The sequence below is a fragment of the Schistocerca cancellata genome, chromosome 10 (assembly GCF_023864275.1).
Source record: "Schistocerca cancellata isolate TAMUIC-IGC-003103 chromosome 10, iqSchCanc2.1, whole genome shotgun sequence".
Taxonomy (NCBI): domain Eukaryota; kingdom Metazoa; phylum Arthropoda; class Insecta; order Orthoptera; family Acrididae; genus Schistocerca; species Schistocerca cancellata.
In genome coordinates, this window is record NC_064635.1 from 90,349,625 (window position 1) to 90,374,185 (window position 24,561).

Below are 24,561 nucleotides of genomic sequence, written 5' to 3' on the forward strand. Positions count from 1 at the left end.
TAAAAATACATCGTCTTTGTTTATTTTTATCATTTGTTGACAGAATCCTAATCGTAACCAGTAATTGATGTCCTTTAACTGTTGCACCATCTGTAGTTTGTATGGCTGAAATATTAAATCAAGATGAAGAATTCTGTGAACACTCTCCTGGGACATTCCAACCACTGCCACTAGTTTACAAATTGAACACCATGGGCTCCGTAAGACAGACTCGCGTTCAACATCAATGTTCACTAGAGAATGTACACTTCTTGGTTGTCATGTTTGTTTATTCTTGAGGGCAGATCCAGTCTCTTCAAAGTTATCAATCCAACATTTTATCATGCGTTTTGATGGAATGACATCATGATATCCTAAATTATAAAAAAATCAAAACTCCCTCTGTGCTGCTTCCAAAGTATCATTGTTTTTATAAAACATTTTTATGGCTAATGCATGCTATTGTCCATTCCACTAATCCATGATTACTGAAATGGCGGACTGTTTACTCGCTAACTGTCATGAACCCATAGTGCTGCCACCTCTCCATTGCTGCCACTACTCGTTTCAAACATTCCCATTACTCTGTGTCACCATGTAGTTTGCTCAATTTAAAAATGTGGACATGTTGATTGATAACAAACCTTATACTGGATGTCCATCAACTGCCAGAATCAATGAAAAAAATTGAAAAAATTTGAGAGCTTGTGCTCACAGACGTCAACAGACAATTGATGAACTTTCAGAGATTAGTGAGTTCTCTTGGAGCTCAGTTCAGTGAATTTTAATGGAAGATTTTGGAACAAAAAGGGTTGCTGCCAAGTTTGTTCCTCAGGTAATGACTGACAGTCAAAAGGCACATTGGGTCGAAACAAGTGCTTTGAAACAACAGTTTGAAACTGATCCAGATTTTCTGTCACTGGTGATGAGTCATGGTACTATGGCTGTGACCCAGAAACAAAGCAACAGTCAAGCCAATACAAGATGTCATCATCACCCCGTCCAAAAAAATGTCGTCAAGTCAGATCAAACATCAAAGCCATGCTGATTTGCTTTTTTATGCCAAGGGCACACAGTTCATTCAGAGTTTGTTCCTGCAGGTCAGACTGACAGTCAACCTTTTATTTGGATGTTTTAAAAAGATTATGCAACAGTGTTCATAAAAAAAGACTCAATTTATGGCAGACATAAGACTGATTCTTCCACCATGACAACGCACCTGCACACACAGTCATCTCTGTTAGATAGTTTTTGGCTAAAAATGGCATGGTTATAGTGCCCCACACACCTTACTCGCCTGACATGGCTCCAAACACCTTTTACTTATTTCCACACAAGGAAATGGGCATGAAAAGAACTTATTTGATAACACTGAAAAATTCAAGAAAAAGATGAGGGAGGTGCTGTCAGCCATTTCCAAAGAAGACAAAAAAAAGTTTTGAACTGTGGAAGCACCAGTGGGACAAATGTATTAGTTGTAATGCAAAGTATTTTGAATGGGATAGAATTGTTTTGAAAATATATAACGTTTCAAAATAATTCTCCTTTTTATGGGTACCTCCTCACAGTCATAGCAAAACATTGCTTCCCACAGACAGAAATATCACTGAATAATGCTTGTTCATATACAAAAAAGCCCTTTAAAAATAAATGATACATAAAATTATGTACCTGCAATGAAGCATGTCCTATTTGATGGCAGGCTACAAGATACCATTGAGTTAGGCACTTGAGGCAACACCTTTCTGCCGTCAGGAAGGACTTGTTCAATAAGCTTCCCACCTTCAAATTTTCTTAAGTTATATGCTCGCTCCTGTTTAGGCCCGTACGTGAAAGAAGCATCAATGAAGTGATTTTCAGAATTAATCTGTAACAGATGGTGATGTTTTGTTTTAATCTAAATTTCTCTAAACCTTGCAGAGGAAACATTCAGTTGGCACCTGTATTGATAATATTTTAACTAACTGAGTATGTAAATTTTGTTTCAATTTAGGAATATCAGGATGTTTTGCATTATTAGTTAAACTGCAGTAAAATTTGTAGGATCATTTCAGTTAGGAAAACTGACATGAAAAGGACCTTTGTTAATGAAAACTTCTTTTATTTGTATTTATATGCCAAATGTGTTAGAACAGCATTTTTGGTGACTATCTGAAGCAATAAAAATTATGAAAAATTCTTTAACAACATTCTAAATGTCTTCAGTGAGATGTTTTCACCTAGAAACTTCTGCAATAAAGTGAAAAAATTAATTGCAGTGGATCAGCAAGGGCATAAAAATTTCCGGAGTACAGAAATGGCACCTACACTAAGTAGAAAAGTAGCACAGAAACACCAGAAAATCCAGCATGGAGTAATAATTGTGGTATAGTCAATGCCCACTCTGTGGTGCCTGCAGCTGTGTGGCCACAGTCTTTACGTCATACAGCCAATGGCTGACACGCCCCACTTATGCGCAGCTCTGCACAGCTGTACAGCACAGGTGCGGGCCTCATACACTGAGTGCCTCCACGCTGTCAGGACAACCTTGGCCGGCGTCCTCCCGAGAGATAGTTACGTGAGACCGCGCCGCCAATAACAGGACACAACAAGTGGACTCGGATACAGTGGGCATATTCCTCCGCCACTTGCCCTATATAGCCGCATACACCGTCATGCCTGGCAGTCTCGTGTTGGCCTACCTACGTGCTACATCGATGTCGCACCCCGGAACGACTCTACACTACGACTGTTTACCATACCAGACTTGCACTCTGCAGCCCAGTTGCTGCTCTTGATCAAGCACCAAGTTGTGTTGTTATTGTGGAACTGTTGGCAATAAACAGAATTTGGAACTCACGCCAATCATTATTTATTGTTTCTCTAATTACGGATACAACAATAATACAATATTGTGAAAAGGATACATTGCTACTCATCATATAGAGGAGATGTTGAGCTACAGAAGGCACAACAGAAATACTGCTAAACATGTGACCTTTCAGCCAAAAGGCCTTCTTCTAAATTAGACAGGCACACACACTCAATCAAGCGCAACTCACACACACACATGACTGCTGTATTTGTCCACTGGCCCCCTACTCTATACAGTGAGTAGAAATTCATCCTCATCATAACATTGTTATAACAGAAACACTGACTGAACTTTATACCTAAAGGATACATTGCTACTCATCATATAGAGGAGATGTTGAGCTACAGAAGGCACAACAGCTGCTATTAAACAAACCAAGAAATTTCAAAATTATGGTTGAAGGAAACACTGTCGTAAGTTCATCTCCAATATCAGATACTTAAAGTATTCTTTATAAATGTTGTTACAGAATGAGTAACAGAATGTCATAATTAATTAAATATCTTTGGTCTCAGAAATTCTGAAGTCCTTCCAATACTGCTAAAAATTTCAATTAAGAATGCAGAAAATGTAATATCACTGTTAAGAAACAAAACTACATGAATTGGAATAGAATACCCAAGAAAATTATGAAAGCAGTACCCAGCAAAGGATTAAGAGAATGGGAAACTAACACATTATTTCATTTCTCTCAGGCACATCAAGAATATCTGAGATAGCTGCTATTAAACAAATCATGATTTAGTTACAAAGTTGTTGTCATAAACAGTCAGTTTGATTTTTGGGAGGAGAAAAGCTAAATTGACGCAAAAATCATTGACAGAGAAAACAGCAAAACATTAAAAAAGGAGGAATATAGTTACACTAATCTTCTGTGAACTCACAAACGCTTTTGATTCTATAATTGAGACTTACTGTGTACAACACGTTGTTTCCAAAAAGCTATGATATGACTTGGTCTATGAAGAGTAAATAAATATGGCAAATTAGGGGTGGTGCTCCACAATAGCTTAAACCTCCTTATGGGACAAAAAACAAAGAATAATCATCACTTTAAATGGGAAAAAATAATTAGTCTGACTCAGTACTTAATTTCTGAAATGTTAGATGCCAGAATGCTCCTCTTCAACTTTACAGTGCCCTTTCTCCCATTACAAGTTTCAGTTTTTGAAAACTTGTGATTAAAACATACAGTGAGAAATAATTTTTTTTTACAAATGTTGTTGTTGTTGTTGTGGTCTTCAGTTCTGAGACCGGTTTGATGCAGCTCTCCATGCAACTCTATCCTGTGCAAGATTCTTCATCTCCCAGTATCTATTGCAACCTACATCTTTCTGAATCTGCTTAGTGTATTCATCTCTTGGTCTCCCTCTACAATTTTTACCCTCCACGCTGCCCTCCAATACTAAATTGGTGATAGTAGCTTACCTGCACTCCTATTTTTTTATTCATTATTAAACCGACTCCTGCATTACCCCTATTTGATTTTATAACCCTGTATTCACCTGACAAAAAGCCTTGTTCCTGCTGCCACTGAACTTCACTAGTTCCCACTATATCTAACTTTAACCTATCCATTTCCCTCTTTAAATTTTCTGACCTACCTGCCCGATTAAGGGATCTGACATTCCACACTCCGATCCGTAGAATGCCAGTTTTCTTTCTCCTGATAACGACGTCCTCTTGAGTAGTCCCCACCTGGAGATCCGAATGGAGGACTATTTTACAATATTTTACCCAAGAGGACGCCATCATCATTTAACCATACAGTAAAGCTGCATGCCCTCAGGAAAAATTATGGCTGAAGTTTCCCCTTGCTTTCAGCCATTCACAGTACCAGCACAGCAAGGCCGTTTTGGTTAGTGTTACAAGGCCAGATCAGTCAATCATCCAGACTGTTGCCCCTGAAACTACTGAAAAGGCTGCTGCCCCTCTTCAGGAACCACAAGTTTGTATGGCCTCTCAACAGATACCCCTCCATTGAGGTTGCACCTACAGTACGGCTATCTGTATCGCTGAAGCACGCAAGCCTCCCCACCAATGGCAAGGTCCATGGTTCATGGGGGGGGGGGGGGGGGGCTTCTGAAATTCAGCTTTACAAAACATAATTTATTATAATCCAAACAATAAAACTACCGGATTTAATATAAAGAAAAGGTGCCATTATCTACCACTGTAGCAGTGGCACTTTGCTCCCTAGTTCTGCTCATACACACTGATGGAAAAAAAGTACAGCAACAAAAAATAATTGATGCAGAGTTATGAAATATCGGGAATACATTTTTCTGGGTAACATATTTAAGTGATTAAAACTGCAAGATCACAGGTTAATGTAAGTGTGAGATAAGCCATTGAAAATGGGGAATGCTGGTCATTAATAACTGGTGTAACCAGCAGAATGTTACATGCAAGCATGCAAAAATGCACTTTTTGGCCAGTACAGGGATGGTTAATGCTGTTTATGGATGATGCTGGAGTTGTCGTATGATGATGACCTCTATGTGCTCAATTGACATACCTGGTGATTGAACAGGCCAAGGCAATATGTCAACTCTCTGTAGAGCATGTTGGATCACAACAGCAGTATGTGAGCACGTGTTATCCTGTTGGAAGACATCCCCTGGAGTACTTTTTTTGAACAGCTGCACAACAAGCCGAATAGCTGAATCACCAGATTGGCATATAAGTTAGCAGTCACAGTGTGTGGGATAACTGTGAGAGTCCTCCTGCTGTCATACAAAGTTGCACTCCAGACCATAATGCCAGGTGTAGGCCTAGTGTGTCTAGCATGCAGACATGTTTGTTGCAAGCCCTCAACATGCCACTTTTTAATAAAAACATGGCCATCACTAGCACCAAGGAAGACTCAGCTTTCATCAGAAAACACAACAGACCTCCACCCTGCCCTGCAATGAGCTCTTGCTTGACACCACTAAAATCAAAAATGGCGGCAGTTTGGGATCGGTGGAATGTTTTGTCTGGCATGGAGCTGTCCTTGAAGTAACCAATTTGTAATGGTTCACTGTTTAGCTGTGGTGTAAACTGCTGCTCAAATTGCTGCTGCAGATGCAGTATGATGCACCAGAGGCATATGCAACATGACAGTCTTTCGTCTCGGTAGTGTCATGTGGCCGACTGGAGCTAGGTCTTCTTGTGACTATATGTTCTTGTAACCACCATTATCAGCAATAATGTACAGTGGCTACATTCCTACCAAGTCTTTCTGCAGTATTGCGGAAGAAACAGCCACTCTGATGTGACTGGCGTGGGATTTGAATACACATCATTTTTCAACTGTAGAAACATGTTTACCAACTTTCATTAATGTCACACTATTCCTTCCTGGTGTTACAATGTTTTTATCTGTCAGTGTATATAGGCACAAGCCAGTAGTATTCATGACAGTGATGCCTTCTTCTCAGCTGGTGCCGGCCACAACAATGAAACAGTTGCATTGTACCTGACCAGTGAATGTGTGTTTAGAATTAATTAATAAAGCATTTAGTGACAAATGAAGATGAATATATTCCTGGACCACAGTGTTCATGTACAATTCTGACCTCCCAAAGAGTTAGGAAAAACAAAACATGATGTGACTTAAAACACAGAATTAGATGTTTAATAAACGCTTTAAATGTCATTTGTCTGCTACTCATTGAGATGTGTTACAACAGGATTTGTTTAAGTTCATATTGATTACTACAAATAAGCAAAACATTTGACCATGAACATCCCTATGCACATCTTCAACACATTTTAATATGAACATACATCTACACGAAATGTCAATTACATGTTTCATTTCTAAAAATGCACACACACACACACACACACACACACACACACACACACACACACACACACAGACAGACACAGACACACACACAAGAGAAAAAGGAGTGTTTTAAGCCCAAGGCCTTCCTCCAGCATGTCAGCAATATTTCATTAAAATTAGGCAGAATCTTAATGCAACATTATGTCAAAGTTATCTTTCACCCACCTACAAAGAGTTGTGCTCCTCTCGGTTTAGCAAAGAACAATCTGGGATTGTGGAAGGCTGGAATCTACAGAATGCCCTGTCAGTGTAGCAAAGCCCACATTGGTCAGACAATGCACACAGTGCATGAAAGATGCTTGAACATGACCGCCACACTAGCCTTTCACAGCCTAGTAAGTCAGCCATAGTGGATCATTATAACTGCACTGGATATTCCGTGGATCACTCTGCCATGAAAATCATGTCCTCAACAAGATCCTTCTGGGATTCAGTTATTAAGGAATCAGTGGAGAGATGTTCAATGCAAAATCTTATTTATCATGATGGTGGCTTTCAAATAAGGCATGGGACCCACTGATTTCTTTACTTCCATCAGAAAGTAAACATTTTGTGACCAAAGGCATATCTAATGACATTTGCTTTTATTAATTTTGACATCTGAATTTTAACTCCATGAGTGCACATGTTGACAGAGAGTGCACATGTAGTATCACATTATGCATGCACCTGCATGTCACAGATGGAGCAATATTTGAAGAGGGTGCATAACTTGACAGAGGTCACTCATGTAGCAGCTGCTTTTGCACATGTATCTTTGTGCCTGTTTTTTGTATAAAGGTAGCAATATGAACTAGCAGCCTCCAGTCCAAAATACTCACCTAAAGATGGCTGAAATATTGTGGCAGGAAGTCAATGTTATCTCGCTGCTATTCTGAAACTTCATGGAGTAAATTGGTTACCCATTGTCATGTCACTGATGCTGGCACAATGGGAAATTATTGTTATGTTGTGATTTAATACACGTATACTATTTCAAATCTTCAGAGCTGACTTGTTCCAGAAAATTAAAGAAAAATTTTCTGGGATGTGCCAGAAAGGCATTCCAGTACATTCTGACAAAAATTAAGCCCTGGTATGACTGGAAAACAATATTTCAGTGTATCTCACTAGGTTCCATACTAGACCCATTCCTCTTTCTGTTCAACATGAATGATTTAATGGTAAGTATCAGCTTCCAATCAGCTCTGTTTGCTGATGATTTGTATTAATTGAAAATAAGGATGCAGAAAAGCCTTGTGACCTTATGATCAATACTCTCAGTAGTTTAGAAATCTCGTCTCAATGAGATGAGTTGAGTATGAACATACATGTAACCCAGATGATGATGCAGTTCACAACCAAACAGTCAAAATTTGACCCAGTTAAGATTACTAATGATAGCCAAGACAAACTGACTCCATCAAATTCTTAGGATTTAATTTATTTATAGACAATGGGAGAGGGATGTGTACATCTGACTAGTGTCTGTTCTGTTAGATACGCCTGACAGAACAGCATCATTTGTAATAGCGCGACTGGTACATACATGTAAATGTGAAGTGAAACAAAGGGAAAGGATGGGTGAGAAATTGTGACAGCTAGCCAAACAGGATGTTTTGGTAATACAGTGGCAAAAGTTGAAAATATGGCCACATTGGGACTCCAACCAGGATTTGCCGCTTCTCTTGAACAGTTGCCTTAACCACTTTGACCATCTGGACACAGTCCCTGACTGACTCCAATTTTCAAATTATTGCATGCTGCAGTGGAGCATTCCTCACCAATTAAACTCCCTACTTGATTCTCATAGGATTTTGAATGACATTTGTACATTTGTACTGAAACAAATTTCAAGGAGCAATTACCCTTTTCTTTTTCAAAATTTATATATCTGAGTGATTTATGTTCTGTCAGACATGTCCAACAGAACAAACATCATCTGTGACGACATGGCTGGCACATACATGTAAACATTAAAAATAGGGAAGGGAAGGAAAGGGTGAAGATGGGTGGGGAAATTCTTGTGGCTAGGCGCTGCCTGATGGAACAGACACCACTCAAATACTCAAATATACAAATTTTGAAAAATAGGCTAATGGCTCCCTGACATTTGTTTCAGTGTAAATGCACAAATGTTGTCTGAGCTCTTTCAAGAATCAAGGTTTGTGGGTAGAGAGTTTAGTGGACGAGGGATGCTGCATTGAAGCAGATGGTAAGTTGGAAATTTACTGTGCTCAGATGGCTGTAATGGTTAATGCAGGTGCTCATGAGAAGTGGTAAACTGGGGTTCAATTGCCAGTCCAGAAAAATTTTTCAGGTAGCTCTAAATGTGGGAAAATGCAAGTTAATACCGATGTGCAAGGAAAAAAACTTGTAACATTCAGATATAGCATTAATAGTGTACTTTTTGGCACAGTCACATCATTTAAATATCTGGGAATAAAGTTGGAAAATGATATGCAATGGAATGAGGATGTGTGGACTATGGTAGGGAACGAAATGGTTGACTTCAGTTTATTGGGAGAATTTTAGGAAAATGTAGTCCATCTCACAAAAACTGACAACAGCTGGGAGAGTGGTGTGCTGACCACATGTACTTCTGTATCTGTACCTGGTAATACTTGAGGGCTGAGGATGACACAGCAGCTAGTCAGCACCAGTGGGCATTCAAGACTGGTTCAGATATTGTTTGTTTGTTTTGTTTTTGTGCCTGCATATAGAATGCTGCTCAAGTGTTTGGGATCTGTACCAGGTCAGACTCAAGTAGGACATTGAAGCAATTCAGAGGTGGGCTAATAAATTTGTTAGTGGTAGGTTTGAACAGTATGTGAGTGTTACTGAGCTACTTTGGGAACTCAAACGGGAATCCCTGGAGAGAAGGTGGCATTCTTTTTCAGGAACACTACTGATAAAATTTAGAGAACCAGCATTTGAAGCTGATTGCCAAATGATTGTACTGCCATGAACATACATTACACGTAAGGACCACGGAGATAAGAAACGAGGAAAAGGAAAATAACTAGTAATACTACAGGGTACCCTTTGTCATGCACTGTGTGGTGACTTGTGGAGTATCTACGTAGATGTAGATGTAACACATAGTTGTCATGATTCCCCACCGATTACTTTGCTTTCCTTCCCTTTCCTACATTTTATGTTTCCACTTATAGAGATGTCAAAACATTGTAACAACCTGCTTGATAGTCTGGTTTTCCACCACTGAAAAGCAAAACTGCAGCAATTCTATGTGACATTGAGTGGAAAAGACATTGGTGGAGTTATGGATGTATATGACACCGATTGTCTGTTTGCAGGTCATGCACCTGCCATTAATTATGGCCTCACAACTTGTGGGCAGAGAGATCTATCTCTACATCTATTTTATTAATTTATCACATGACTGAAATTTGATAGATTCCTTTTAGCACTCATGAGGTGACCTCACCCTTTTTATTATTTAGGGTCAGTTGCCAATTTTTGCACCATGCAGATATCTAATCTAAATAGTTTTGCAATTGGTTTTTCCTGATGACTATACTAGATGATAAACAACAATATCATCTGCAAACAACCTATGATGAAATGTGTCATTGCCATCAGAAAAGAAACCAAGCATGAAGGTATTGCATGTGGTCTGCAATAATGTTCACACAGTTCACAGCTATCATGGTGCCTCCAGTTACTATCACAGGTCCCATGGCAACCCATATGGAAGTCCCCACTGCATAATACTGTCTCCATCAGCCTGTTTTCATAACACAGAAAATGTTTTCAGCACCACTTGCCTTGATAATGACACATCGGGAACAGACTATCAACCTGGTGTGCCAAGAAACACAATTCATCCAACCAGGTGACATACAATGGGGCAGTCAGAAAGTTTCCAGAATTTTGTTGTAACTACACTACTGGCCATTAAAAATGCTACACCAAGAAGAAATGGAGATGAAAAACGGGTAATTATTGGAAAAATATATTATACCACAACTGACATGTGATTACATTTTCACGCAATTTGGGTGCATAGATCCTGAGAAATCAGCACCCAGAACAACCACCTCTGGCCGTAATAACGGCCTTGATATGCTTGGACATTGAGTCAAACAGAGCTCAGATGGCATGTACAGGTACAGCTGCCCATGCAGCTTTAACATGATACCACAGTTCATCATGAGTAGTGACTGGCGTATTGTGACAAGTCAGTTGCTTGCCCACAATTAACCAGACGTTTTCAGTTGGTCAGAGACCTGGACAATGTGCTGGCCAGGGCAGTAGTCGAACATTTTCTGTATCCAGAAAGGCCCATACAGGACCTGCAACATGTGGTCGTGCATTATCCTGCTGAAATGTAGGGTTTCGCAGGGATCGAATGAAGGGTAGAGCCACGGGTCGTAACACATCTGAAATGTAATGTCCACTGTTCAAAGAGACATCAATGCGAACAAGAGGTGACCGAGATGTGTAACCAATGGCACCCCATACCATCAAGCTGGGTGATATGCCAGTATGGTGACGATGAACACACGCTTCCAATATGTGTTCTCTGGGATGTCGCCAAACATGGATGCAACCATCGTGATGCTGTAAACAAAATCTGGATTCATCCAAAAAAAAATGACGTTTTGCCATTAGTGGACCCAGGTCCGTCATTGAGTACACCATTGCAGGCACTCATGTCTGGGATGCAGCGTCAAGGGTAACCGCAGCCATGGTCTCCGAGCTGATAGTCAATGTTGCTGCAAATGTCATTGAACTGTTTGTGCGATGGTTGTTGCCTTGCAAATGTCCCCATCTGTTAACTCGGGGATCGAGATGTGGCTGCACGATCCGTTACAGCCAGGCAGATAAGATGTCATCTATCCAGCATGGCATTCCATATTACCCTCCTGAATCCACTGATTTCATATTCTGCTAACAGTAATTGGATCTCGACTGACACGAGCAGCAATGTCGCGATACGATAAACCACAATTGTGATAGGCTACAATCCAACCTTTATCAAAGTCGGAAATGTCACGGTACACATTTCTCCTCCTTACACTAGGCATCACAACAACGTTTCACCAGGCAATGCTGGTCAACTGCTGTTTGTGTATGAGACATCGGTTGGAAACTTTCCTCATGTCAGCACATTGTAGGTGTCGCCACCAGCGCCAACCTTGTGTGAATGCTCTGAAAGGCTAATCATTTGCATATCACAGCATCTTCTTCCTGTCGGTTAAATTTGGCATCTGTAGCACGTCATTTTCGCGGTGTAGTTACTTTAATGGCCAGTAGTGCATTTACTGCCACAATAAAGGTACATATTTACTTAATTCCCTTGAAAGTAGGCTCCTAGAGTAATCATTTAAAGCCAGTTCTTGAAACTTTGTTAATTTACTTTCTCGGAAAAGTTTACATCTATCTTCAAGAGTCTTCCAGTTCAATTCCTTCATCATCTCTGTAACACTCTCCCATGGATCAAGCTGACATATGACCATTTGTGCTGCTCTTCTCTGTACATGTTCAATATTCTTTGCCAGTCCTATCTCGTATGGACCCCACAGACCTGAGCAATATTCTAGAAGCGGTTGCACGAGTAGGCAAGCTCTTTTGTCAATTGATTGCACTTCCACATTATTCTACCAGTAAGCCAAAGTCCACCAGCTGCTTGATCCATGACTGAACATACGTGATCATTCCATTTAATATCCCTACAAAGTGTTACACCCAGGTATTTGTTTGAGTTAGCGGATTCCAACAGTGACTCATTGATACACACAAACACTCATGCAAAGGGTAGTCACACATGCATGGCCACTGTCTCTGGCTGCCAAGGCCAGACTGTGAACAGCTGTGCATGATGGGAGAAGCAATCTAGGTGGTGGGGGTAAGGAGAAGGCTGGGGCAGGGATGGGGAGAGATAATAGGATTGGGGTGAGGGTCAGTAGGTAAAGTGCTGCTTGTGATAGCATACAGGAACAATATGGAAAGAGGATAGAGTAGCTAGGTGCAGTCAGGAGGTTACACAGAGGTCAGGGAGAGGGTATGGGCGGGGGGGATGGGGGTGGGGGATGGAGTGGAAAATTAGAGAATTAAAAAGACTGTGCAGCCTAGCCTCAGCAGCCAGGGACACTGGTCATGTGTGTATGAGTTGTGTTTGTGTGAGTGTGTGTATACGTTATCTAATTCACAAGGAGGCCTTCTGGCTGAAGGATTACTTGTTTGACATTCTTTTTGTTGTGTCTATCTGCAACTCATCTTCACTATATGTCGCTATTCCATCTTGGATTTTCCATTCTTTGCTCATGTCAGTGTATTTCTCATTTACAGTTCACAACATCACGACAGTGATTCTCCCTTTGCTTCTGCTTTGCTTATGTATTTTCCTCACTTCAGGATGTGCTCACAAGTCCACCAGGTGGGATCCAACATTGTGGTGCTGTGGTTGTAACACTTAAACTTGTCATTGTAACTGAGAGGGGCATACTTGGTAATGTCTGTTTTTCTTTTTAAGAAATTTGGCGAATACAATATAGACACTAAAAATACAGAAAAAAACTTTTCAGAATATCTGATTTATGAATTAGACAGAACCAGCCACCCACTGTTTAGAAAACTAAAAGTATTAACTGGCCCATACGTTTAAGTTTACGGAATTGTTATCATCCTGTATTTGTGGCTGGAATTATTCAAGCAAGACCATTTTGCTCATACATATGACAAAAGAAATGAAGAAAACTGTACACCTTCCACACACCAACTTGAACTATTCTCTCATAATCCCCAGTATATAGTAATGCAGGCTTACAATAATTGTAAATATTTATAATTTTACATAATTATAATTGATAATTATGACTATAATAATTAAACTGGGATGCATTAGTACATATGGATCTATGTCCACTGATTCACTGATAGAGAAATTCTGTTAATCAGTGGAAAAATTCATGAAAGACAAACTGGTAAATTTGATTCAATAAAACTTGATACTTGTTCCTCTAAGTAAATAAAGCTGTTTATTCTTAGGTATTACATTTTAATGCTGTATTAGTCTTTATTTCCATAAAAAATATTGTGAACATTATGTTTCTCCTGCACACAGAGCAAATGTTTTTCAGAGGTCTCTCATGTGACGAATAAACTGCAATTCTCCTAAACTAGTAATATTTCTCATCAAATGAATGCTTAAATACTTACTGTCTCTGCTGGACCTAAGATGCCTCCAAAAGTGTAAGTCTTTCTAGACCTTGCTACACTCATACACGTCACCCCTTTGTCCGCGTAGTATGTATCATCCTTTGGTATCTTGGCTGGGTAACAGCCAATACTGATGTTCTTACAGGGGAGAGGAGATCCGTTATATGAGCAGCACTCTATTCCAAGCCCATCTGCAGTTAAGAATGTAAAGCATTTTCTTAAATTTATAGTACATGTAATTTGTACAGGGTTAACACAACATGGAAGATTCCACTAAATGCTACCGTGGTAGTGTAGTTATTATTGTAGTTCCAATTTACTTATTTGTTTGCCATTGTAGTGTCTTCTGGAAAATGCTCACCACAATACTTTTATGGCATTTAAACAAAGGCAAAATGAAGCATCTCTGCTGGCTTTGGCATCTTTCTTGGAGTAAATAAATACTATCTATATGTCTTTCTAAAATTTGATTTCAGAAAACAATGATCTAACAAATATCGAAACTACTTCACAGTCTGTGTTTTCCTAATCTTTAATATTCCTCAGTTTTTCTGAGGAAATTTTCTTTCACAGGGTCATTTGAAATTTAAAATTTCATAGTTCCATGAGTTCTAAAATTTTTTTGCCCTCACTAATTAATTTTTGCTGAAACATTGACTTATATACTAATTTATAGTACTAGGTTTCCTGGTAATATAGCAGCATTGAAGTCATTTTAATTTAAAGATGTGATTCATTACATAAAAAATAATAATGAATACTAATTATGTGCACTTTAGGAAAGTAGGAGCTGATTAATTAATATTTCTGTAGTTGTATATATACATTTGGGTGTAGCTGTATTGCGTTGATGTACTGGTGGATATTGTGTGGTATGACTCCTGTAGTTGATAGTATAGTTGGTGTAATCTCAACTTAATCCTGATGCCACTTGTCCTTGACTTCCTCAGACAGTTGGATGTATTTTTAAATTTTTTTCTCCTGTTTTCTTCTGTATATTTGTTGTATTGGGCATAGATATTTCGATTAGTTGTGTTAATTTCTTCTTTTTATTGGTGAGTATGATGTCAGGTTTGTTATGTGGTGTTGTTTTATCTGTTATAATGGTTCTGTTCCAGTATAATTTGTATTCATCATTCTCCAGTACATTTTGTGGTGCATACTTGTATGTGGGAACATGTTGTTTTATTAGTTTATGTTGTATGGCAAGTTGTTGATGTATTATTTTTGCTACATTGTCATGTCTTCTTGTGTATTCTGTATTTGCTAGTATTGTACATCTGCTTGTGATGTGATCTACTGTTTCTATTTGTTGTTGCAAAGTCTGCATTTATCTGTTGTGGTATTGGGATCTTTAATAATATTCTTGCTGTAATATCTGGTGTTTATTGTTTGATCCTGTATTGCAATGATGAATCCTTCCATCTCACTGTATTTATTGCCTTTTCTTACCCATGTGTTGGATGCGTCTTGATCGATGTGTGGCTGTGTTAGATGATACGGGTGCTTGCCATGTAGTGTTTTCTTTTTCCAATTTACTTTCGTTGTATCTGTTGATGTTATATGATCTAAAGGGTTGTAAAAGTGGATATGAACTTACAATGGTGTAGCCAATGTATATATATGAGTGATTGCTTTGTGTATTTTGCTAGTTTCTGCTCATTCTATAAAGAATTATCTTACATTGTCTACCTGTCCATAATGTAGGTTTTTTATGTCAATAAATCTCCTTCCTCCTTCCTTTCTGCTTAATGTGAATCTTTCAGTTGCTGAATGTATGTGATGTATTCTATATTTGTGGCATTGTGATTGTGTAAGTGTATTGAGTGCTTCTAGTTCTGTGCTACTCCATTTCACTACTCCAAATGAGTAGGTCAATATTGGTATAGCATAAGTATTTATAGCTTTTGTCTTGTTTCTTGCTGTCAATTCTGTTTTCAGTATTTTTGTTAGTCTTGGTCTATATTTTTCCTTTAGTTCTTCTTTAATATTTGTAGTATCTATTCCCATCTTTTGCCTGTATCCTAGATATTTATAGGCATCTGTTTTTTCCATCACTTCTATGCAGTCGCTGTGGTTATCCAATAAGTAATCTTTTTGTTTAGTGTGTTTTCCCTTGACTATGCTATTTTTCTTACATTTGTCTGTTCCAAAAGCCATATTTATATCATTGCTGAATACTTCTGCTATCTTTAGTAATTGGTTGAGTTGTTGATTTGTTGCTGCCAGTAGTTTTAGATCATCCATGTATAGCAAATGTGTGATTTTGTGTTGGTATGGTCTAGTAATACTATATCTGTAATTTGTATTATTTAGCATGTTGGATAGTGGGTTCAGAGCAAGGCAGAACCAGAAAGGACTTAATGAGTCTCTTTGGTATATTCCACACTTAATCTGTATTGGCTGTGATGTGATATTATTTGAATTTGTTTGAATATTAAGTGTGGTTTTCCAATTTTTCATTACTATGTTTAGGAACTGTATCAATTTAGGATCTACTTTGTATATTTCCAATATCTGTAGTAACCATGAGTGGGGTACACTATCAAAAGCTTTTTGGTAATCAATGTATGCGTAGTGTAGCGACCTTTGTTTAGTTTTAGCTTTATATGTCACCTCTGCATCTATTATCAGTTGCTCTTTACATCCTCGTGCTCTTTTGCATCAACCTTTTTGTTCTTCATTTATAATTTTGTTCTGTGTTGTATATGTCATTAATTTCTGTGTAATGACTGCAGTTAATATTTTTTATATTGTTGGTAGACATGTTATGGGGCAATATTTTGCTGGGTTTGCTGTGTTTGCTAGATCTTGAGGTTTCAGATAAGTTATTCCTTGTGTAAGTGTATCAGGAACTCTGTATGGGTCAGCAATGTAACTGTTAAATAATTTAGTTAGATGTGAATGTGTTGAGGTGAACTTCTTTAGCCAGAAATTTGCTATTTTATCTTTTCCAGGGGCTTTCCAATTGTGTTTAGAATTAATTGCTTGGGTGACTTCATGTTGCAAAATTATCACTTCAGGCATTTGTGGTATCATCTTGTATGTGTCTGTTTCTGCTTGTATCCACCATGCACGTCATTAATACCGGGTTTGACCATATGTTCCTCCAGAAGTGTTCCATGTCTGTTATGTTTGGTGGATTGTCTATTTTAATGTGTGTGTTATCTATTGTCTGATAAAATTTCTTTCAGTTTGTGTTGAATGTTTGATTTTGTTTCCTTCTATTTTCACTTTTTTTGTATCTTCTAAGTCATTTGGTCAATGCTTGTAATTTCTGCTTCTTTTCATCTAATTGCTCTATCACTTCTTGTTGTGAGATTTTACCTAACCTTTTTTGTTTTTTGTCTAAAATTTCATTTCTTATAAATTGTGTTAGCTGTCTGATGTCTTTTCTCAGTTTTTCTATTCTGATCTGTAGCCTGTGTTGCCATGCTGGTTTTGTGGGTTTCTTCTGTGTGTTGGTTGGTTCTGATCTCTGCCTAGTGTGTATATTTAGTGTAGTGAGTGCTCCTATATAAACCAATAGTTGTAACTCTTCCATAGTTGTATTTTCATTTATTTTGTTGTGTATGATTGTGTTGATAGTTGTTATTGTTGTTTTGACTTGTGGGTTATTTGCAAGAATGGTCTAATGTCTGTATTTGTGTCTTTGTATTCTATATATGTCAGCTGAAATTTTTCTTCTATATCTAACATGTGTGTCACTTCATGTTCTATTTGTGCTTGTTCTGGTGGCTGTCTTAAGATTTCATTTTCCTCTGATTGTTTAATTGATGTGTGTTGTTCTATGTTTGTTTCCTCTGGGATGTTTGAGTCCATTACTGTATTTTCTTCTTCTTCTTCTGATTGCACATTATTTTGTTCTGGTATTCGTTGCACTTGTTGTTTGATGTTTTCTAATTCTGACTGGGGTATCCTGTTATTTTTGATTATTACACAGATCTGATCAGCTAGTTGTTGTTCTGTTAAAAATTTTAATTCTGGGTATCTGGTAATAAATGTTTTGTATGCTTGTGATCTGTAGCCAGTTATGTTGGTTCCTAATTTTGTTGCTGGTAATAACAGAACATGAGGTGTCTGTTAACTTCATCTGACCATCTCATCCTCTGTCTTTGTTTTCCTTCTAGAGCGGTTGCAGGAAGCATATCCTGCAAAACACCTCTATTTGGATTTAAATCATTTCCGTGTGGCTAGTAGTGTCTTTACCATTGTGGATGGGCATAGGGTTCAAGCGTTTCCCCAACCATGACAGCACTTGTCCGAGGCTTCATTAGTTCTGTCCTGAACCAACTAATCAAAGGGGGGTTAGCCCTATTAGTGGTTTGTTCTTTTTGTCACCTTTTACGACTGGCAGAACATTATTATTATTATTATTATTATTATTACTATTATCATCATCATCATCATCATCATCATCTCAATATCTGTATGAAGGAATACAGTTGTAAGCAGCTAAGAAGAGAGGTGTGCTATAAGGTGACTGTGATGACTCTTGTTCTCAGAGGTTGATGATGTCACTGCACAAGAAGGTCCAGACCAGTGCTGTTCACTTTATATAGTCATATAGCAAAAGATTATACTAGCCCTAATCGTTCACCCAAACTCCAGATGTCAGACAGTCAGGTCAGTACTGAACATTGTATATCGAGAAGTTATCAACCAAAACTCTGATATAGTTTGTGCTACACGCTATCATCCAGGAGGACATGCATAAATGGTATGCAATACATAAGACCTGATGCACAGAGCACACATAACTGTAAGCATCTAATATTTAGAGTTCCCATATGGAAGTTGGAAGAACATTAGTTTGTTGTACCAAACATCGAAGGTTTGAGTCCTGCTCATGCCAGTTTTTGTATTGTACTACAAGAAGGAACTATTATATGGGACAACATGTTCCTGACATGTAAAAGAAATGTTTAGAGTTTATAGCAATGCTCTTTTGGCTGCCTGCATTCACTTCATTTATTTGAAAATAGTAAACCTAGAGAGTACATCTGTAGGGCTGCAGAATAAACAGAAGGTCTCCATCACATGCACTGTAATATGTGGCTATCTCTCTTTTACAAACATTAGCTCTCCACTTTCCACAACCATTTCCACTGGTACAACATACACTACTGGCCATTAAAATTGCTACACCAAGAAGAACTGCTGATTATAAATGGGTATTCATTGGACAAATATATTATATTAGAACTGACATGTGATTACATTTTCACACAGTTTGGGTGCATAGATCCTGATAAATCAGTACCCAGAACAACCACCTCTGGCCATAATAATGGCCTTGATACGCTTGGACATTGAGTCAAACAGAGCTCGGATGGCGTGTACAGGTACAGCTGCCCATGCAGCATCAACACAATACCACAGTTCATCAAGAGTAGTGACTGGCATATTGTGACAAGCCAGTTGCTTGGCCACCATTGACCAGACATTTTCAATTGGTGTGAGATGTGGAGAATGTGCTGGCCAGGGCAGCAGTCGAACATTTTCTGTATCCAGAAAGGCCCGTACAGGACCTGCAACATGTGGTCGTGCACTATCCTGCTGAAATGTAGGGTTTCTCAGGAATCGAATGAAGGGTAGAGCCACAGGTCATAACACATCTGAAATGTAAAGTCCACTGTTCAAAGTGCCATCAATGTGAACAAGCGGTCACCGAGACGTGTAACCAATGGCACCCCATACCATCACACCAGGTGATACATCAGTATGGTGATGACGAATACACGCTTCCAATGTGCGTTCACCGTGATGTCACCAAACATGGATGCGACCATCATGATGCTGTAAACAGAACCTGGATTCATCCAAAAAAATGTCATTTTGCCATTCCTGCACCCAGATTCGTCATTGAGTACCTTGCAGGCACTCCTGTCGGTGATGCAGCATCAAGGGTAACCGCAGCCATGGTCTCTGATCTGATAGTCCATGCTGCTGCAAATGTTGTTGAACTGTTTGTGCAGATGGTTGTTGTCTGGCAAACGTTCCCATCTGTTGACTCAGGGATCGAGACATGGCTACACAATCCATTACAGGCATGCGGGTAAGATGCCTGTCATCTTGACTGCTAGTGATACGAGGCATTTGGGATCCAGCACGGTGTTCCATATTACCCTCCTGAACCCACTGATTCCATATTCTGCTAACAGTCATTGGAACTCGACCAACATGAGCAGCAATGTCGCAATACGATAAACCGCAATCGCGATAGGCTACAATTCAACCTTTATCAAAGTCGGAAATGTGATGGTATGCATTTCTCCTCCTTACATGAGGCATCACAATGACATTTCACCAGGTAACACTGGTCAACTGCTGTTTGTGTATGAGAAATTGGTTGGAAACTTTCCTCATGTCTGCACGTTGTAGGTGTCACCACTGGCGACAACCTTGCGTGAATGCTCTGAAAAGCTCATCATTTGCATATAACAGTATCTTCTTCCTGTCAGTTAAATTTCATGTCCGTAGCACATCATCTTCATGGTGTAGCAATTTTAATGGCCAGTAGTGTACATTGTGCAGTGAAAAATCTGTTTTTCATTGTAGATATCATGCAAAGTGCAAATGTCTTGGTTGACTTTGGCTGTTATTTGATACTAAATCAATATTTGAGCATTCTGACTTTCTCGTTTTTTGGGTAAAGCACTTCCCTTTTCTCCTTTCATGATATTTAGTCATTTCCATCACTTGAGGACTCTTCTGGTAAAGATATCTAAGTCATTGACTCTTGTCCATGAACTTGGTCACAAATGAATGTTTCCACTCCAGCTGGTGTGTGTTCATCAATATCTAATGTTTTCTCTTTACTGTCATTTGATGCCTTCCACTGATCAATTATGTCCCATAGGAATGCTGCACATTTTCTCTCATCTTATTATTTCCATTGTTGCTGGTACACAACCATAACTATGAAACAATCTGACAGTGACAGCAATAATGGTCAAAGGGTACATGACACAAAAGAGCAATGTCAGATGTAACAATAGCAGTAGCTTGCAAACTGGACAGCTATTTCAGACCCACTTGTTCATATGTACATGAACGTCATGCTACAGCAATGGTGGTGGTGCTGCCCTCTAGCAATCAGTTACTATTCCTACTGTTATTATTGTTGTTATTATTACTATCAATAGTTCCACATGTGTGATGCAATTATTTCTTTATTCTCCTATTCAAATAATTTACGTTTATTCTGTGGAACTACAAATGTACTCCACTGGTTTGCTACTTTCAAATAAATGAAGCAAAAGAGGACTTCCAACAGGACAGTATTGTAAGCTCCGAGCAGTCCTTTTATATGTCAGGAACATGTTGTCCCATACAACAGGTTCACACATACTATAGTACAAAACTGGCATGATCAGTGACATTCGGTATGACAAACTAATGCTCTACTGATTTCCCTACAGAAGCCCTGTATATCAAACACTCACAATTACATTTTCATTGTGCTCTGTTGGTCAGGTCTTACTTATTGCAGTACTTAGCATACATGATTGCTCTGCTGGATGACAGCACATAGCCCAAACTGAATTGGAGTTTTGGTTCGTACTCTATTGATATACAATATTTAGTACTGATGTGACTGTGTGGCATCTGGCGGTTTGGGTGTTAGATTTTTGTAACTGACATGGTAGCTGTCTACAGTAGAGTGTTATCTAAAATATATTTACCAGGGGTTGAAAATACCACTTCAGTTGTATATTTATTTTTATTATCGCACGACCTGTTTTGGGCTCTTATAAGCCCACCCTCAGGTGCTGTAACTTGGTGCTGTGGCCCCCGAGAACCGAGTTACAACACCTGAGGATGGGCTTATAAGAGCCCAAAACTGGTCATGTGATAATAAAAGAAATTTACAACTGAAGTATATTTTCAACCCCTTGAATAATGCTCAGTTGCAGATGTTTTTCCAGCAGGATTGTTCATAGTAAAATATATTTTTTGAATAACCTGTCACAGAATGGCAAAATATGAAACTGATATAAAGACAGGTACATCAACATTCTCGGAATTTATAGAAATACAAATCTTTGTGCCACAAAAATTTTTAAAATATGGTAGTTTGTGATTAGACAATTAAGTACTTGCAATGGATATATCCACAAAACGGAATAATTTTGCATTTCAGTCATTGGGAAGACTGGTATTCCCATAAGATATTATGAACAGATTTTTTTTTTTTCTAGAAAGAGGCTTTTTACAAAATCATTGTGTAAACTAGACTTCAATGCTATTTGAGTGTGTAAAACTGGTACCAAGTTGGGTTAGTGACACTATGTATGAAGTACTACAGTGATAATGGGCACAGGCACAATTGACTTGCAGTTAAATATCCCATGATCTGCTATGTATAAGAGTACAAAGAAATGGAGAATATCATTTCTGTTAAAGAGTGACGGTAAATAGTAAATATATGCTATGTGATCAAAAGTATATGGACACCCCCAAAAACATACTTTTTTTTATATTAGGTGCATAGTGCTGCCACCTCCCAGCAGGTACTCCATACCGGTGACATTCACAGTCAGTAGACATTGTGAGAGAGCATAATGGGGCATTCCGTGGAACTCAGAGACTTCAAACATGGTGAGGTGATTGGGTGTCACTTGCATCATACATCTGTACATGAGATTTCCACACTCTTAAACATCCCTAGGTCCAGTATTTCCAATGTGGTAGTGAAGTGGAAATGAGAAGGGACACATACAGCACAAAAGTGTACAGGCCGACCTCATCTGTTGGCTGACAGAGAGCACCGACAATTGAAGAGGGTCATAATGTGTAATAGGCAAACATCTATCCAGACCATCACACAAGAATTCCAAACTGTATCAGGATCCACTGCAGGTACTATGATAGTTAGGTGGGAGGTGAGAAAACTTGGATTTCATTGTCAAGCGGCTGCTTATAAGCCACACATCAGGCCAGTAAATGTCAAACAATGCCTTGCTTGGCAAAAAGAGCATAAGCATTGGACAATTGAACAGTGGAAAAACATTGTTTGGAATGACAAATCACAATACACAATGTAGGAATCTGATGGAAGGGTATGGGTATGGTGAATGCCTGGTGAAAGTCATCTGCCAGCATGTGTATGCCAACAGTAAAATTCAGAGGCAGTGGTGTTATGGTGTTGTTATGTTTGTCATGGAGGGGGCTTGCACATCTTGTTGTTTTGCATGGCACTATCACAGGACAGGCCTACATTGATGTTTTAAGCACTTTCTTGCTTCCCACTGTTGAAGAGCGATTCGGTGATGGCGATTGCATCTTTCAACACAAACAAGCACCTGTTCATAATGCAAGGCCTGTGGCGGAGTGGTTACAAGACAATAACATCCCTGTAATGGACTGGCCTGCACAGAGTCCTGACCTGAATCCTATGGAACACCTTTGATACGTTTTGGAACACCGACTTCATGCCAGGCCCCACCGACCAACTTCGATACCTCTCCTCAGTGCAGCACTCCGTGAAGAATGGGCTGCCATTCCCCAAGAAACCTTCCAGCACCTGACTTAATGTATGCCTGTAAGAGTGGAAGCTGTCACCAAGGCTAAGGGTTGGCCAACACCATATTGAATTCCAGTATTACCAATGGAGGGTGCCATAATTTGTAAGTCATTTTCAGCCAGGTGTCTGAATACTTTTGATCACATAGTGTACAAGTCACATTGCTAAATAGTTGAACTTTTCTTTCTGTTTACTACTGCCTGAAAGCAGTCATGCTATGGCAACCAAATAATTTGTAGTTAATGTCAAAATTCATCCACTACACTCTCATACTGACTGTGGAAACTGCTATCTTACCCTTTGTTAGAATTAAACTGGGTCATCATACATTTTGTTCTCAAAACAGATACAACATTGAAATTTGTAGAAAAAGGAAGAGAGTGCTACTCACCAAATCCAAGCCAGTCATTACTAAGTGCAGAATCATGTGCTATTAGCTGCCCAAACTGTGTCAACATAAGAGTATTGGAATCATCATTAAAATCACCAGTGGGTAGTAAGTTCTGTCTGAGAATTCTGGCATTTGGGAGCTCTTTGCCTGTTACTGACTTCCTTGGTACATTGATACCTGCAAAGAAAACATATGTACCATCACTGTTCCAAAGGTCACATTAAAGCACAAATCTTCAGAGAGATGAGGAACTGTTAGTTTAAAGAATTAACCTGCAGTGACTACTTCTACCAATATATGTATAATTTGAGTCATTCCACTTACCTGAAGGCTGTCCTATATGATGTGTGAATGAGTTGATGAGAATGAGACTTTATCTGAAACTGTTTTTTATCATCAGCAACAAATACCTTTAAGGAGTAAATAATATATATGAAAATAACTACAGGAATTCCAAGATTTTTGAAGAGGACACTGCATAACATGTGGCTTCATACTTTACAAAGCATTCTTATTGCTTTGTTTACCTTTTGCAGGAGTAAATAGAATATGAACAGTACAAATATTAGAACTATGTAGCAGACTCCACTCTGTAGCATTTGCTATTCATGTGACTGCATCCATTTGTAGAGAGTCAACTAATGTGGCTTACTGATGCTATTTCCTTTTAGTTACAAAATACGGAATTATATTCTAGGGCAGTAAGGCAACCAAAGAGAGTTTTTTCCATTCAAGAGAAGGTCGTCAGGGTCATGAACAGAGCTCATGCCAGACACTTTTGCAGAGATTTATTCCAACAGTTGGGAATC

The 24,561-nt window shown here is 38.8% G+C and overlaps 1 protein-coding gene across 1 annotated transcript in view; it reads right to left on the reverse strand.

The window, feature by feature from the left end:
• Positions 1-24,561, reverse strand: part of LOC126106770 (peroxidase-like) — a 195,578-nt gene that overhangs the window by 47,320 nt on the left and 123,697 nt on the right. The window contains exons 5-7 of the mRNA XM_049913148.1: positions 23,753-23,929; positions 13,833-14,023; positions 1,651-1,846 (exon numbers count right to left, since the gene is read on the reverse strand). Of these exons, the coding sequence (XP_049769105.1) occupies positions 1,651-1,846; positions 13,833-14,023; positions 23,753-23,929 (564 nt within the window). The remainder of the gene's footprint in view (positions 1-1,650; positions 1,847-13,832; positions 14,024-23,752; positions 23,930-24,561) is intronic.